Raw genomic sequence first — 17520 nt, 5'->3', positions numbered from 1 at the left:
TTGGTTTTGTCAGACTTTCTGTTTTATCATTATTTCCCCGAGTTGCCCGGGTTGAGTGTTTTCATAACGGTGCGGGCATTACATTACGCTCTGTTTACTGTCAATCATCTGACATACGCAGGAAGAAATGGAAATCTCCACCAAGAAATAATCCCTCAAAATATATGAACGCCTTGCAAACTTTATTGTCACATCCCTGTCTTCTTATTTGGGGCGTCTTTGTTAGGCAGGACAGCAGGTAATTTCCAACTAGGTTTTCCAACGCTGTAAAGTTTGCGTTTTGTAAACAACGAAAAACAAGTAAACGTTAAAAAAAATCTAATTAACCTACACATTGCATTGCAAAATAATTGGGGGAAATGTAAACTAGACTTAGACAGAAGCAAATGGGCATTAACTCTAAATGACACCGGTATTCTCCTTTAAGACCGACACGCCACTATAGAAATAATAATAAAGCAAGGGAGATACTGTATGTAGACAAGAGAGATGAAAACAGGAAGACTGTGGTTTACTGACTTCCCCTCAGAGTTGTAGCTGTTCATGCTGCCGTTGTTGGACTCTCTGCTGGGCTGGCGGCTCATGTTCCTGGTCAGCTCCACTGCCATGCCCGTCTCCGTGCTCCGCTGGATGGGTGTGCCCTTCTCCTTCTTACTCTTCCCCTCTGGACGGAGGAAAGAAATGAAAAAGCACATTTACTCAAGTACTGTACTGGCACTTCACTTGGGTAGTTCCATTTTGTGAGACTTTATACTTTTACTCCACTACATTTCAGAGGGAAATATTGTACTTTTTACTCCACTACATTTATCTGATGGCTGGAGTTACTAGTTACTTTGCAGAATAAGGTTTTACATGCAAAACATACGATAAGCTCATAAAATATATGTTGCATTGTTAGAGTGCAAACTTCCCAACAGTATATGGAGCAGTTAGACCGACAACATTAAAATACTTCTTACAGGTTAATGCATCAATAATTTAACACTATGAAAGGGACCATACTTTTGATACGTCAGTGCATTTTACTGCTAATACTTCTATACTTTTATTTAAGGAAACTCTTGAATGGAGAACTTTTAAGTATTTTTCCACTGTGGTATTTCTACTTTTACTTAAGTAAAGGCTTTGAGTACTTTTTCCACCACTGCATGCAGACGCTGTTACACAGTCACATTTTCACATTTTTACAACAGTCACCACAACAGCCATTCTCATCGACTCTTGGCCCCCTGAGCATTCCCACAACCAGTTGGAGGTTAATTACCTTGCTCAAGGGCACTCACTTTCCCTACTCATATTTTCCAGGTCTGTTCGGGGATTTGCAAAAAAACAACCTTCTGGTTCAAGTCCACTTCTCTGACCTTTAGGGCAACTGCTGCCCCACGAAACGTTTACTCTAGCATTGTGCAGGAAATAGAACATTACAGAGTGCAAGTACGACTTCTTTTACCCCTTTTTGTGGTTGGGAAACAAACGATATGAATGAGATGAATGGACCGATTTTCAGAACTCATGCATCAATGGACTAGTGCCTTTTTTCATTTTAAACCATTCCCTAGTGGACAGAGGAAGTAGAAAACCACAAGATAGCCTACAGATCCAGTGAAGGACTCTGTGAAGTCTCTGTCTGAAGCACGGCCAAAGTCGCGCCCATGCCCTCCCGACTCTCTCCCTCCAGTAATCAGTAGTAAACAGGAAATTGCTGGGTAAGAAAAACAGTCCGAACACTGTGACATCCTGAACCAGGGTATGTCCACCTTCTGACTCATCGTAATATCCCTCGGCACATATGACGCAAAGGGAAAAGAGAAAGAGAAAGAGAATGGGGTGGATGTATCCTGACAGTGGGATTTCAGAGTCATCACTGTGTTCCATGAGTTTTGAAAGTGTGGAAAGAAAAGGAGGTGGATGGAGGAAAGGACAAAATGTTGCTCTGAAAATGTGACTCCTCTCTATCTTTCCGTCCAGCAGGTGAGGTGAGCCAGAGGTACGCTGTGAGTCCTTACATCTCGACCCAAAACACCATGCCATTCGGTTCATTTAAAATACAGATGTAGTAGCATATTAAGCAGAAAGACTGTAAAAGTAGTAAAAAGTAAACAGACTAGTAAAAAGACTCAAAACAGCCTGTAGCGATTTACCTAACATACCGCATAAATATTTATTTTGTAATCATACTGACAACAAATCTTAAAAACTCAAACGCAGGTCTCCCTTACCTCCTTTCGCTTTCATCCATCATGAACAGCAAGGTTTTCCACTATTTGGGCTGATCTCAGTGCTATCCCTCCTTCCTCTCATGTCTCTCTCTCTTTCCTCCATCAGGGAGAGAGGGCGAGAGACCCCCCCCCAGGCCCACTGTTCTCTAATAGCTTTTTATGTCTGCTACAAAGAGGGGGAGTACAGTGTTGGGCTTTCATCATGACTCTCACTCCCCCCCTACGGTAAGACTATCCTAAATGGGAGCAAGACTCTGTTATATGACTGGAAGCGGGGTTGCAAGGGGCTCTCAGCTGCTGAGGAAACATGCTTTGAAACTCTCTGAAACTTATGATTCGGTTGTTTGTTTTTATGACTAGCACTGGGGCAGCGGAGCTTTTTTTCTGTTTGTTTTTTTTTATGGAGCAAAAGGATGTGCATATCTGCAATTTGTGGTACACCCCCCCTCCTCATGTCAAATCCTTGGCATACCCCACAATCTTCTGCATGTGCAACACAGTCTCATAAGATTTCGTGAAATGAGCACAAACTCTGAAACATAGATTATATGATGTGGACATGAATTATGTGAACCTTCCAGTCTTCCGCCTCTAAAGGATTAATTGGCAATACCACAAAGTGGATTATGTGACAATAACACTAATTGGACACAATATTTTCACCTGTTCATCGTGTGAAAAGCTTAGTTAAAGGCTTAAAAAAAAACTTAAAAAACTTAAAGTTTAGGCAAGTAAAACAAATTTGTTAGGTTAGGGTTTTGGTTATGGTTAAATAAGAAACTTTCCCTGGAAATTAAAAACTTGCAGTAGAAAACTTTGTGGTATGAGTTGAGAATTGAACCCTGGTCAGCGGACTTGAAAGCAAACATATAAGCCTATCCACCAATGTCAAACTCCTGCCTGTTTCTAGTCATGTCACATAATCCTTTTGTGGTGGGGAAGCATATTTCTCTGACTTTTCGTGCAAATTTCTGATCATGATCTGATAGACCAAAGTTCATACTCTATGCAAGAGCGCAGTGTGTGTTTTCTGTTAATATTACCTAGCCACACTTCTGGCTCATGCCAAGAGGTCTGGAAAATCATGTTAGAGAAAGTGGGATAACAGGACCTTATGGAGCATTAGGTTGCAATTTGATTGGCTCTGACTTCTGAGCCACAGAGCTTCTGGCTAGTTTTTCTGACCGGGTAGAATAAGTTCTCAATTGCTACAATGCTACCTAGCCTGCTAAATTACACCGACCTACATAAAAATGGATGAAAACTGATCCGAGACTTCAATGAGATGTCTTTACAGTTTCTCAGCTTGAAAACTCTACTGAACAAGGGTGGAGGAAGACACTAAAATAGCCAGAGGAGAATATTCTATTATCTTTATAACTCCAGACACCTTTATTGGTTCGGAAAAAGGGTGGAGCCTCCTTGAAACCCAATTCTCCCAACAGTAACTCCTTGTGTGTGGCTGTTGATGAAGTCTACATCATGGTACAGTGGTGAGTTTGTTTCTATCTAGCTATATATTGGCAGCTATCTTACTATACCAACCTTCTTGGTTGTTTCTCTAACATTATACAAGTGAGAACCAGTGAAGAGCTCCACCCAAATGAGATTCGATTTGTTTGAATTATGACAATAACCCACAGCACCGCTGCCATTTTGGAACTTTTGTTAGACCTTTTCCAGACCTCTTGGCGTAAGCCAGATCTGTGGCTACGTGAAATTACTTTCCTGTTTAACATTCTTCCTCAGATTGAATTGGTGGTTTTGCAGTATTACTGCAGTAGACTATTAGGCGCTACATTCATATCACCCATCACCAGTGGGTTACACCAGTCACCAATCTATAACAACATCTGAGAGTTGCCACGGTGACTCACCAGGGCCGCTGATCTGTGAGGTGCTGCGACTGCGGCGGTTGCCAACGATGGCCACCACCCGCGCGCTGAGGCTGGAGCGCCGCTTCTTGCTTCCGCCACCCACTGTGCCCAGCGCCGTGTCTGATTGGCTGCCGTCTGTGCGCTCCTGGGTGTAGATCTCGCCGCTCACACTGGAGCTCTTCAACATGCTGCGGCCCGCCGACGCTCGCATCTGCCGACTGGAGACGGAAAGAGGAGGAGGGCGAGAGAAGTGGGTGGGCGGTGAGGGAGCTTTAACCTGGCATGATGGTGCGGGAATGTCACTGTTGAGCTCTCTGTAACTTCCATTATACTGTACCTTCACTTTAGCAGTACAAAACAAAGCAGTGTTGTTGACAAGCGGTGGGCAGACTGGGGTAATGATGACGATCGTAACATTTCACATTGGCTGCGGTTGAGGAATGACTTATCGTTTAATGATACAGCATGCAACTCCAATAACAGATGAATAAACACTGATGATTCCAAACAGGGAAATGCTACCACAGGTGAGAATCAGTCACAAAAATGATGATGATGATGATGATGACAAATACTGGATTATTATACCTAATAACTACAAACTCAATAACTACAGTATCAATGATTAGTAGTAGCAGTCCATGGCTGCCATTAGTATTACAATGTCTCTCATTCTCATGTATTAAAGTTTCTTCTCCTAAAACAAGCTGCTATACAGGGGCAGATGCTGCTCAGCGCTCTCTGGTGCCTCCTAGGGGTTCGGAGGAGCTGCCGCATGTCCATCCCCTCAGAGGGGGTCAGGGTGCTGCAGGACAGCCTGGCTATGCTGCCCCTGTCCCTCATAACCTCCGTCCCCTCCAGGCCCAGGACATCCACAGACCGGTGGCCCGGGGGAACCGGGGACCGGTCGGGGAGGGGGAGGGTGGTCTGGGGCCGCTCCTCCGACCCCTGCAGGGGAGTGAGGGAAGGGCGGGCGGCGGAGGGGTAGGATGGCAGGGGAGAATCCAGCTCGGGACGATGGAGGGGGTCCAGGCAGTCACGGCACAGGAGGCATGCAAGGAGGGATCTTAGACATGCACTGAGAACCACACAAAAATGAAAATATGACAACACTTGAAACAAAATGCTAAATGATTTGCATTTATGTATAGTGTGTGATATTATATTCATATAGTATATAGCTGTTTTGGGGTGAAAACCTTGTGTTCATTTTTTAAGCTGAATTTAAAATTTGAATTTAAACCAACTCAAAACCCATTTTGTTTCATTTATTGGAAAAATGCATGGATATCAATGGGAAATTTATTATTTTTTTTTGAAAGGTTAACTTTTTTGAGACACAAGGTTTTCATATTAACAGCATACTGAATACACACAAGATACATACAGATACTGAATACACACAAACAAAGAAGCAAGTGATTTATACAAGTGCATTAATTGAAATTGATAATGAGGAGATGTGCATTAAACAACAAAGAAAACATGTAAGACAAAGGGAAAAAGGTCAATGAAGAGGTAAGAAGGGTTTGGTGTGTCAGTGTCGCCCCAGGGTGTCTGCTCCTCTGTATGTATCCAGTCACTTCCATAAAGTATCAGCAAACTGACCTGAAGCAGACTGGACAGCATCCACAGAATACAGATATAAATATCCCACTCTGGCTAAAAAACTGACCTGAAGCCAGTCCTTCCACATCAATGGATTACTAATTCATATTCCAATCTCCCTAAAAACTGACCCCTAGCCGGTCAGAGCCCATGAATAATAGATAAGCCACATTATGAGCCTTCTAAAACTGACTGAATGAACATGTCATTTTTATAAATGGTCACTGACTCCATTGTCTGGTCTTTGAATTCTGCCTCTGTGTTTTCATTGTGAGTCTGATCACAGAAACATACTCCCCACCGCCTAATAACTGACCTGAAGTCAGCCAGAGGAACACTTTCCACCTCATTCTCCTCTCTCTTTCTCTTTCTTTCTTTCACACACAAACACACAAACGCACATGCACACACACTTTCTCTTGCACTCTGTTTCTCTATGTCTTTCTCTTTTACCCTCTCTCTACTGCTCTTTCTCTACCTCTCTCTCTCTCTCTCTCTCTCTCTCCCCCCCCCTCTCTCTCAGGTCAGACTCTAGAAAGTATGTCGAAGGCCGAGGGGCTGTGCTTTTATAACGCTCTATTTGGATTGATCTGTGGTAAGGCCATAAAGAACGGGGCCCTTTCTCTCCTCCTCCCAGACCTCAATACATTAGCCAGCTAATAAGCTGCACTACATCACCACCTGGCCCACTGAGGAGCGCTCCGATAGGGTCGTTTGTCCATGTCAGCACTCTGCAACTGGTCAGCCGAGGGGAGGGGGAGGTGGGCGAGGGCAAGAGGATGTGTTATAAGTGTGTGTGTGTGTCTGTGTGAAGAGAAAGCGTTAAGTCTGCATGTATGTACACATGTGAGTGCTACAGATGCACTGTAGAGCACGGCTATTATAGTTGTGGATTTTTCATTAGTTTGTATTTTTTATCTAGTTTTCAACTTCATATTCATATTTTCACTTCGTATTTCAATTTCAGTGTAGTTTTAGTTACTTTTCAATGTGGGTTTGATAGTTTTAGTTCAGTTTTTATTTTTTTTAACTGTTTTAGTTTTAGTTTTAGTTTAGTTAGTTATTTTAGTTTCAGTACTAGTTTTAGTAGTTTTGTTTTGACAGTGTTTTCTAACACCTAGTTTCCATCTTAGTTTTGGTTTGAATTTACAGTAACAACCTTATTGTAGACCCATAGCAGGAATACAGTATGAGTATTTTGGTTGGTGGTGAGGCGGTGAGGATGATGATGCACTCCAATGTTTTGGGAAACATAGATTGGTAATTGCTACTTCTAGTAACAAAATGAGACACAGGGTCAAAAATATAATCAATTGATTCCTTGTACCCAGATATTCCCATGTGAATAAACTAACAGTGCTAAGGGAACTCCTTGGTTGCTGGTGCCTGACAGAGTTGCTGCCCCTCAAAATGCATAGGGGCACCACCCTCCAACTAGAGGATCCAGGTTCAACACCCATGTTGGTAAGCATCCGCCCTGCTGAAGAGTCCTTGAGCAAGACACTGAATCCCTACCAGCTCCAGAGCGAAAATAAAAGTATTTTCCTTCAGAGATCAATAAGGAATCGCTTTGTAATTACTATCATTAAAAAGTTTCCTTGTGTGTCGCTGGGGATTTGGGGATTCTATCATGGCGATAGTGGATTTACCATTTGGGATCTATTGATCTTTACCTGGCCTCCCTTGTGTCTCCGGTCACAGTGTGTCTCCTGCGCTTCAACTCCTCAGAGAAACGCCTCTTCCCTGCCGCCCTCCTCCTCTCCTCCTCCGTACCGTTCACCCCCCACGAGATCCTCCTGTCCTTCTTCTCCTCCTCTAACGACTTGGATCTGAGTTGAGTTTGTTTTCATTTCCCCATTATGTGTGTGTTCATGTGTACGTATGTAATGTGTGTATGTGTGTGTGTGTGTGTGTGTGTGTGTTTGTGTGCATAGAGGAGACAGAGCATGCAGAAGGACAGAAACATGCAGCGGATGGCATGCAGAAACAAAGAAAAGACACAGTCTGATTAGCATGCATGAGACAAGAACCGATAATCTCCACCACCCTTGTTCTTTAGTTTCCTTTCAGATTTTGTGTTTGTAAGATTTCTACAACCCAAATATTACACTTATTTAAAAAATGGGTTAACTGTCTGTATGTAAATGGCTGATTGTAGTAAAAAGAAAATATATCTATCAGTGTCTGGATTGATTGAAACCCACTGCCCAATGAGAGCGCCCTAACCTTTTGACACATGATTAGCCAATGAGGACTGACCTGAGTCGTCCCCTGGGTCGTTCTGATTGGATAGACATGTAGCTGGTGCTACTGAGGCGGGAGGCACTGCTGGCGCGGGAGAGGGCCGACCCGTCACTCATATCACTGTCTGACGATCTGGCCGACATGTTGTCGCTGCTACGCCTCTGTTCTGCATACATCTGTGGAGAGAAACGGGCAGTTGGGGAGACGGAGAGAGAGAGACGATGATGATTTTGCTCAAATCCAGTCATTCGTTAGAGAGAGAGAAAACAGACAGCTACTAAAATTGAGATAACACAAATGTGGGGTGTAGTGAATGCAAAATCTATATTGTCAATCAAGGGGAATATGAGGAAGGACTGTGTTAGAAGAATAGAGGTGCAAAGCTCAATGCAGAATGGCTATTTTTTACATGTCTGCTCTGTTGTCTACACTGCACAGTTCCAGGATTGGCATAAATGGGTTGCAAGGCCCGCCCAGTATGACTCAGATTAGTTTGGTTTGGTTCGGTTAATTAGGCAATATGATAAAAATAACATAGATGAATGGAGGAATGGATGCTGACCTCCCGTTTGGTCTTGAGGTCCGTCTCAGGGTCGTGGGAGGCTGAAGGCCGGTAGGAATGTACTTTCATCTGCAACTGTCGGGCTCGCTCCTCTACTGCAAGAGCTGAGAGAGAGAGAGAGAGAGAGGGAGAGAGAGAGAGAGAGAGAGAAAGAGAGTTAAAGAAAATCAGACATCGGAACGAGAAATAAGAAACATCACTGAGTCCCAAAGAGAGGCTACAGGGAGTGTCCAGAGGATGCAGGCGCTGGTTCCTAACACTAGGTGGAGCATGCTGTGCACTGACAGTACATCAACTGTCTATCTAATGGGTGCTTAGAGGTTCAGAAGTACTGAGAATCAGACAAATAGCATTTCTGAAGTACTGAGAATCAGACAAATAGCATTTCTGAAGTACTGAGAATCAGACAAATAGCATTCTGAAGTACTGAGAATCAGACAAATAGCATTTGCCTGTGGGTGGGGTTTACCACATCGGGACAAGTCAGACAGTGGCAGGTAAGCTGTTACTCAATAGAAACGTATACCAAACTAACTTTCAATTAATTTCCTGTGATTGTCTACTATTATTGCACTCGTATAGTAATATGTGGCAAACCGCACCCATCTGGCACCTAAGCTAAAACAAGCACGAACAAGTATTTCCAAATGCTGTTTGACCCAGATATAGGGGATACAGTGGTCGTAATAGCTGTTAGGCACATGATTTGTGGCAAATGCACAGGTAAAGTACTGTAAAATGATACTTATGTGGTTATAGAATTACCTTTTTCACCAGCTTTATTATCTACATGTTCTTCGTGTGCATGGAGATTTAGTAACAGAATGGGGGATACAATGTGAGGGAAAGAAAGAGAGAACAGTAAAGAAGAGCGGTGAAATGAGACAGAAATGAGACATATCATCTGTTTAGCTATACTGTCAGGACACACACACATACACACGTACTGTATACTCATACCTTGCTCTATGCTGCTGCTTTTTGCAGGAAGTTGCGGCAGCTGCCTGCCCCTGCGACCTGATGAGGGAGTCCCCATTGGAGGGGAGGGGCTGCCATGGGGGTGTGCTCTGACAGATAGAAACACAAAGAGATACAAAGAGATGGGAAAGCAGAAACAACAATATATTACTATGAATCTATTCATCACAATTGAAATGAAGCCCAAAACTGAACCATAGAAGTAGGAAAGTGATGGCCAGCATTACAGGTCATACATTTGGGAGAGGTACGGATCAAAAGGAGTAAAGGAGGTGGCACTGAGTGTGTTTACATATGCACATGAAGTATTCCAGTATTTGTACATATCCCAATTACTCTCTTAAGTGGTTTATATACAGTACATCTTCATATCTAGAGCTTCATATCTGATTCCAAATTTTTTTATGCATAATACCAAATATTAGCATGGAAACAGAACTTAGACAGACAGCATAAATCAATAGTACACAGTATAAGATGTCAACAGTAGAACCAGCATAGTATCCCCTGCTAATGTTTGGATATCTGACTTCTAATAATCGGGATATGAACTCATTTTGGGATATGATGTTTACATGTGGCAGCTGTTGAACGGAATACTTCCCAAATAGTATCAGAATGTTAATGTGCATATTACGGCACTCAGTGTAATAGAAAGGAAACAAGCACAAAGCGAGGTAAAGGAGGAGGCATAGTGTTGGCAGTAGCATGCACCTGTCCGGCCGTGGCGAGTTAGGGCAGGACCCGGCCAGGCCCGTCTGGCCAAAGGGCCTCAGCGGGCCCCCTCTCCCCCTACTGCCCCTCAGGATAGAGGTGGGCTGCATACGACTGCCATCAACAGGCAGACACCAGGAAACAAATAAAAAGAAAAGAAAACAAAAATGGAACCTTGTGAAAACAGCAAAATTAATACAAATGGAAATCATATAAGAAAGGATGCATGAGTTATTCGGTGCCCAGGAGGAGCACCTGTGTTTGTTTGTGAGTTTGTGTGTAACGCTTTTTGCTATGTGCACTGTGTAGGGGAATTACAGTATGTGCTGTTTATGTTATGTAGAGCCCCAGAAGTCCTGCATGAGGGAAATACAGTGTGAGCTTGTACATCAGGCAGTACGGTAGAAGTCACACAAGCATCAACCAACTGGAGGCTGGTGCGCTGTTCATCCACATACCAGGAAGTAGCTTGGTGATTTTCTAACTGTAGTGGCTAAGTCAAACATGAATTTAATATTTTGTCCAGTGATTCCACCACATAATTTTGGTGTTAACAGGTGGAGTTTTTAAAGTCAATGTAGTTTCACTCACTGCAATTATGCACCCCCCCCCCCCCACACCCCCCCACACCCCCCCACACCCCCCCCCCCCCACCCGACCACCTAGAAGTGCTAGACCGCTTGTATCATGTATGCATGGAATCAAACTAAAAGAAATCATAACAGACAAGGAGAAACAAAAAGGTCTTATGGACAAAATAAGAGTGTGTAAACCAAATGAACCCAAGTCAACCTCATCACACAACAGAAACAATTATCAGACTGTGGAGTGGATTGTGTTTAAAAATGCGTTTCTTCATCGGGTTATTTGTGTTGTTCAGCCAACATTCAAGGCTAGATACTGTGCAAACTGCGACTGAAAATCAATATTCCAGATTTGACAACCAGTGACGGATAGATGGATATCAACCCTCCGGTGAGAAGAGAAGAGGAGAGTGAATGGAGGTGCGTGAGATGAGGTGAGTGAGTGAGTGAGTGAGTGAGTGAGTGAGTGAATGAATGATTGATCTTACCTGTCCCCCTCCAGGCCTTTCTTGCTGCCTCTTTGACAGTTCGGCCTGGCTGCATTGCTAGACTGCCTGTCATGGCAAACAGGAACCACACAGAGAGACAGGAAGAAAAAAAACAAAAAACACAAAATGGAGGATGGCAAACCAGAATGGCACAACTGAAAACTGAATATTGACTGACATGTTGGATATAAAATGCTTATGACTGAAACTTTGATCCTGATCGTTTGTAAAAGCAAATAACTAAGTATTGCACACTGCATATACACTGCATAATACACCGAGCCAGGAAAGTGAGAAGATTCTTCACAATGGAGGGAGAGTGGCAGAAAGACCAAGCGCAACAGAAAAGAGGTATTACACAGCCTTAGACCACAAGTAGATACAGGAAAAGGAAAAGAAATCTACCAGCCATCAGCTACTGGATAAGCTCTAGTCTACAGCATAGGGCTTTAACATGGAGGGGGGGTTTGGTCAGGAAGGTCGTAGCAGGGAAGCAGAGCTGTAGCGCAAGTTCCAAAAGGTGGCAACAGCAGGAGGGGGCGGGCCTGGTACCTGTCTTCCTCAGGAGAGACATGTTCGACTAAGATCCTGGGGCTGGGGGGTGTCCTGCGGGGCAAAGAGTTGGTGCACCTAGAGGGGCGCAGGGCCGGGGAACAGCAGCGTTCCCGGTTTAGGAACACCAGGGAAAGGTAGTTGGTGAGTAACGGGACAGTCAAGGGTGTGAAATTGAAAATTTTGGCTTGGTAAAACATTGGAGAAGTGCTAGTCTGCCTTAAAAGTACAAAGTACCAGGTTTCACTGTCAGCAGAGGTGTGAATATGTTTGGGCTGGTGTGAAATATATAGCATTGAACACTGCTGGCTCATTTTTGCTCAGTGAAATGAGAGAGATGTCAATGATCCCACATTCTAAATAGCAGGTAGATGTTTTGCTCTGCAAAATATCCAATGGCAAAGTAATTTATGTATGGATGGGACGCATGACATGAACTGGAGTGACAATGTGGCATCCTAAATCCAAAATGTAGGATGGTTCAATCAAGCAGCCGTACTGTATAGCCAGAAAATAGTTGAAAGCTATTGAGTTGAAATATAGAGTTGAAAGCTGTGAGTGAAAACAATTTTAAGTTATGTGCATGTATTTATGTGCATATGTGTATGGTAGCTTTTTGTCTCCTTATAGATCCTTAAACTATGTTGAACCTCTAATATTTGAGTCCTGTGTACTTTCTAATTGAATTCAGTGGATGAAAGTATTGTATTAATAATGTGTGTGTGGATGTGTGTTTGTGTGCACACGTGTGTATTAGATATACCTGTCTCTGTCAGGGGAGTGGAAGTTGGTGTCTGGTCTCAGACAGGTGGTACTGGCACTCCTCACTCTGTCCAACGATGGCTGCAGGTCGCTGCACCACCACAACATGGCAGCAGAGAGAGGGAGAGAGAGAGAGAGAGAGAGAGAGAGAGAGAAAGAGAGACAGAGATAGACAGATATACAGACAGAGGATGAAAGATAAGGTATAAGAAAGGAGAGGTTGTGTATAAGGTGAGAGAATGAGAACAAAAGAGGAACAAAAAAGAGGAAACAAGAAAATTCAGGTAAAGGCAGAAAAAGGAGGATAATAAGAGGTAATATTAAAGAGAGGTAGAGAGGAGAGGGAGAGGGAGGGAGAGACAAAGAGAGAGAATAAAGAAGGCCATCAGACAGCGCAGTAACATGTAAGGGCTGTGATGCTATATCTCCATTTATCATAGCCAGTCAGTCCTCGCGGCCATACAGTGCGAGTCCACTCAAATGGAAGGTTGGTGAGTTGCCATGGGAACCAGGTCTAAGTGGAAGAGGGGACTGCTTGTAAGTGTGTGAGTGAGAGAGTGAATGAGTGTGTACCAACATGAGAGGAGAAGAGTAGCCCTCTTTTTGTTTTCTGAGCTGCCAAAATTCACATTAACTCTCCGCTGTGTGTTATGCTGGCAGCTGTTTGTCTGTCATTTGTCATGTCATGTTGTTTTGTGACAACAGTTACTTTCAATGTCACAACCAACAGATGGTTGGCTCACCGCCCATCGCATGACATTGCACATAATGTTTGCAGGCCAAATGCCTTTGCACGAATGGCAACAAGGCTTTAGGAGTTTAGTGTTTGTTTAATGCAGTGCATTTGCCAGTACATGTTTAAGCCTCTGCTACGCATTATCACCCGCAAAGGAAGGAAAGGTTTTGGTGGCGTGGGACGGGGAGGAGATGACGGCTGTTTATGGTGGGTGTGGATCCACTGGGAGGTGGTGGGGGGGTGACGTCGGGTGTGAAGTGGGTATGTTGGTACATCTTACCTAACCGTGACCTCATCAGTGAACCTGAGCACACGGTGTGTAAGGACGCTACGAGGCATGGTGCTGCCCCCTTCCTGCCTGCGGGGCGGCTTGCTCTTTAGGCATGCAGGAAGGGTGGAGCTACAGGCCCAGACCCCCGCCCATGCCAGGCAGGAAGGACCCGCGTGCAGGAAGGCAAAGGAGAACAAAAAATGACACATGCAAATAACAGAAATAAGCAGAGACAAAAAAAAGTGGGGAAACTGAAACCGTGTAGACTTCATGCAAATGATCAAGGGAGATAAAAAAGAAACATTTACATGTTGCAGCAATATAAAATAGGTTTTCCCCTGGGCATCTAGTATGTAAAACCCCAAAGAAAATCCAGATTTGATAGAAAAGCCGATCCACTCCATCTTAATTTCCCAACTAAAGACATTCAAAATTTACGTGAATGTCCAATCACGAGGGAGGATTCTCATGAAAATGGAGAAAATATAAGACAGGACTCACTCTTCCTTTGCACCTTAGATTTGAAATTTGCCTGACTGCATGATGCTTGTGATTGCTGGACCACAACCACATAGGGTAAATTACTAAAAGAAAGCATCAGATCTACAGCATCCTGTCTGTAACCTCAGAGAGAAATTCATTATGTAACGGTATAGAGATAGCTCCTCTCCCCCCCCTCTCTGTGGATTGACCCCACACACTACAGCTGGACGTATATAGGGAGATTACATGTAATGGTGATTATATAACACAATCTAAAGATCTAAAGCCTTTGAGACGGCACGTGGCGGGGAAACCATCCTAGATCTATTGAAAAAAAAAAAAAAAAAAAGATCTATAGGAGTGCTATAAAATGGATTAGAGCAGAACAGAGCACAATCTAGTGAAATACAAGGATTGGTCTATCTATCCAGTGGTTATGCAGACGAGGAATGGGGCATTACAGTAAATCTGGCTGATGATGATGATGTCTTTGTAATGCTGGTTTAATAGTACTCAGAAAAAAAAAACAATCTAATGTCTCTAATGAGAGGAGAGAAAGAGAATGCTAACATATCAGTATACTCTGATGTGATTTGGTGCAAATTATGATGCCAGGATCAACATTAGCGATTAGCGTGTTAAAGGAACGCATGATATAGAGGGGAAAAAAACGGCACATGTCATTTGGTTAGTCAAAGCGGCAGCAAAGACAATGCAACTTGGCACACAGTCAGACCATAGCAAGCACAAGCAGCACAGCGCTCAGCGAGACATATGGGCATTTATTGCGTTGAGAGAACTGCGCTTCAACGTAATGGCCCACCAACTCCACGAATGGGTCTGGGGAAACTGGATAGGAGCAGAAAAGGAAAACGCAAGGATGCCTTTTGTGCTGCAAGCTTACCTGTAAATGTCTTTATGGATACCGTTTACTAACAGGGGCATTTTGGGGGGGAGTGTGTTGCTGTATCTACCTACGCCCCTGGTGGTGTGAGTGTAGATCATGCACGCAAAGAAAGGAAAAAAGTGGGGAAAAATATACAGCCACTATGAGTAAACACGTCAAATGCTAAATAAAATTCATCAAAAGAGATTTGCCGTCTTTGAGGTCAGCCACTGAGCGGTTCCCTAATCCCCTCACAGAATGATCAGTGTGGTGTGTATTTTATGAGACAGCATTTAGTGATAGACAGTAGAGAATGCCTTCCTTTGTGTCTGACATGAATTTATGGGTGTGTGCTACAACTCCTCGACGCTGAGTGTTTGAAATATGATGTGACACTTTCAATTTTCTGTTCATGCAGTTGCACAAAAGCAGACATACACCATATACTGAGTTAGAACAGCTATAACAATAAACATTCATTACGATAAACACACTCTCTCTTTGCATCCATTGGAAATATCAACATTAAGTGTGTTAAAATGGAGTTGTTAAAGTATAGTGAGGATGGAAAGGATGATAAAATGGCATCTAGTATAAAATAAAGCTGACTGCTGGTTGTTGTAGTTGTCTTTTTTTTTCTTTCTTTTTTTTTACCTGTTTGTGTGCAGGCACTCGGCACTCCCGCCCCGGATAGACCTGTGCATCTCCAGGACCTCACTGTCATTGCCATGACGATGGGTGAACCAATCAAAAACAACCCGAAAAACACAACAGAAGAGGATGGCAACTCAGACAAGCAAGTGGGTTATGAATGAGAGAAACCAAGAAATCATGATTCTGAGATTTCAGTAAAGTCTGCATTCAACAGTACAGAATGATATAACAAATTTAGTATGTTGCAATGACTGTTGTTTTAGACTGTTAGTAGTATTAGTAGAAATTAGTACTATAGTATCACAATACACACACTCTGGTTAACAGAAACAAGATTAAAGCTTTTTAAAATATAATAATTTAACAACAAAGTCATTAGGGTCAGTAAATATTACATTTTGAAGATGAAATCAAGGTCCCATAACTACATTTTTGAACTTTATTCATGCCTGATGAAAACTAGTTGTGGTCAAAACATTGCTGAATGAACCACTGAGAGAGCATTAATCCAGTGTGCTTGCATCTTGTTCTATTTCACTAGATATTTTATTCTCAGTATTACTACTATGACACACCCTTAACTTCCCAGCCACAGAGTCCCTCCCCACCCCCCTGAAGATCCCCAGAGGTCCCAGGAACAGGTTACCTGTCCTCAGAGTACTCGTAGTCCGAGTCGCCGGAGCGCTGGTGCTCCAAGTGGGGGTCATGGTACCGGGAGGGCGAGTGGGAGTGGTGGCGGTTCTGGTGGATCTCATCCAGACTCCTAATGAAATCAAAAATCAATCTCATGAATGTATGAACATGTAACAACACATATAAATATACCTCTATATATATATATATATATATAGATATATATATATATATACATGCAGATGTGGAGCAGAGTGAAGAGAAAACAGAAAAAGAACCCTAGTAAGGGACACACAAGGCATGTGAGTCTTTCTTTTTTTTCTACAGATACGAATCTTGATTCGCAGTTAGCAATTAAATCCAGGAAAGATATCTCTGAGCAAGTCAGTGATTCAATATGATTGCGCTCACTTTTGATTTGATCTGATACGATTCAATACAATATGATTTGATTTGATTCAGGCTAAGAGTTGTTATGGCATTCGTATTTTGACTCTGGTTAGGACTGATGTGGTATTCAACATTAGCCATCAATGAAACAGAGAATTCAATGTCAGCATGATAATGTCACTAGCATTATACTGTATAGCCAAGTATAGGCAAGGCACCTGTACAAAATAACTGACATTTCTGTCGCACATATTACTGTGACACATAATGATATTTCTCTGGAGGTTGACAACATTAATTAGCTTCTCAATTCCCCTATATTTCACACTCTTTTAGCAGTGAGAAAATTAGGCCTCCTGCTAGAAATATGAAAATCTTCCATTACAACCCAACAAAAAGAGCAGGAGCAAATGGCATCACTATACAATCTCAATGGTGTATATGCGTTGTTGTAGGAAAGGTAAAGCTTTTAGACATACACACATACACACACACACACACACGGTACATGGTAACATTGAGAGGTTAGGTTATGGATGATGCTGACCTCTGCATGGGCACGTGCGCGGGCCGTGACCGGGCCCTGCAGGAGTCTTCTCGGTGAGGAGACACCGAGCGGGAGCGGTGCTGGACCGGCCGCTGCTGCTCAGGCACAGCCAGGGTGCTGCTCCGCTCTCTCTCCCTGGAGTTACGCTCTGCACCTGCACTCCACACACACACACACACACACATCCAGCATGCACACACATACACATGGACAAAGGCACACATACACAAGCCAAATTCACACACACACACACACACGTTCACACATACAGACATGTTTGTAGATTCATGGCCGTATGGACACGCACACACACAAGCATGGAAATACGC

At 43.2% G+C, this 17520-nt stretch overlaps 1 protein-coding gene across 1 annotated transcript in view; it reads right to left on the bottom strand.

Moving 5' to 3' along the window:
- The window catches only part of rims1b (regulating synaptic membrane exocytosis 1b), a 68641-nt gene that overhangs the window by 1939 nt on the left and 49182 nt on the right, over positions 1–17520 (bottom strand). Inside the window, exons 18-32 of the mRNA XM_078290784.1 lie at positions 17192–17345; positions 16268–16384; positions 15622–15684; positions 14986–15063; positions 13608–13727; positions 12593–12682; positions 11278–11343; positions 10206–10319; positions 9474–9580; positions 9279–9308; positions 8514–8617; positions 7967–8127; positions 7381–7536; positions 4100–4317; positions 520–664 (exon numbers count right to left, since the gene is read on the bottom strand). Coding sequence (XP_078146910.1) covers positions 520–664; positions 4100–4317; positions 7381–7536; positions 7967–8127; positions 8514–8617; positions 9279–9308; positions 9474–9580; positions 10206–10319; positions 11278–11343; positions 12593–12682; positions 13608–13727; positions 14986–15063; positions 15622–15684; positions 16268–16384; positions 17192–17345 — 1723 coding nt within the window. The remainder of the gene's footprint in view (positions 1–519; positions 665–4099; positions 4318–7380; positions 7537–7966; positions 8128–8513; positions 8618–9278; positions 9309–9473; positions 9581–10205; positions 10320–11277; positions 11344–12592; positions 12683–13607; positions 13728–14985; positions 15064–15621; positions 15685–16267; positions 16385–17191; positions 17346–17520) is intronic.

The sequence above is a fragment of the Centroberyx gerrardi genome, chromosome 3 (assembly GCF_048128805.1).
Source record: "Centroberyx gerrardi isolate f3 chromosome 3, fCenGer3.hap1.cur.20231027, whole genome shotgun sequence".
NCBI classification, from domain to species: Eukaryota; Metazoa; Chordata; class Actinopteri; order Beryciformes; family Berycidae; genus Centroberyx; species Centroberyx gerrardi.
This window is presented reverse-complemented; position numbering and strand designations above follow the sequence as displayed.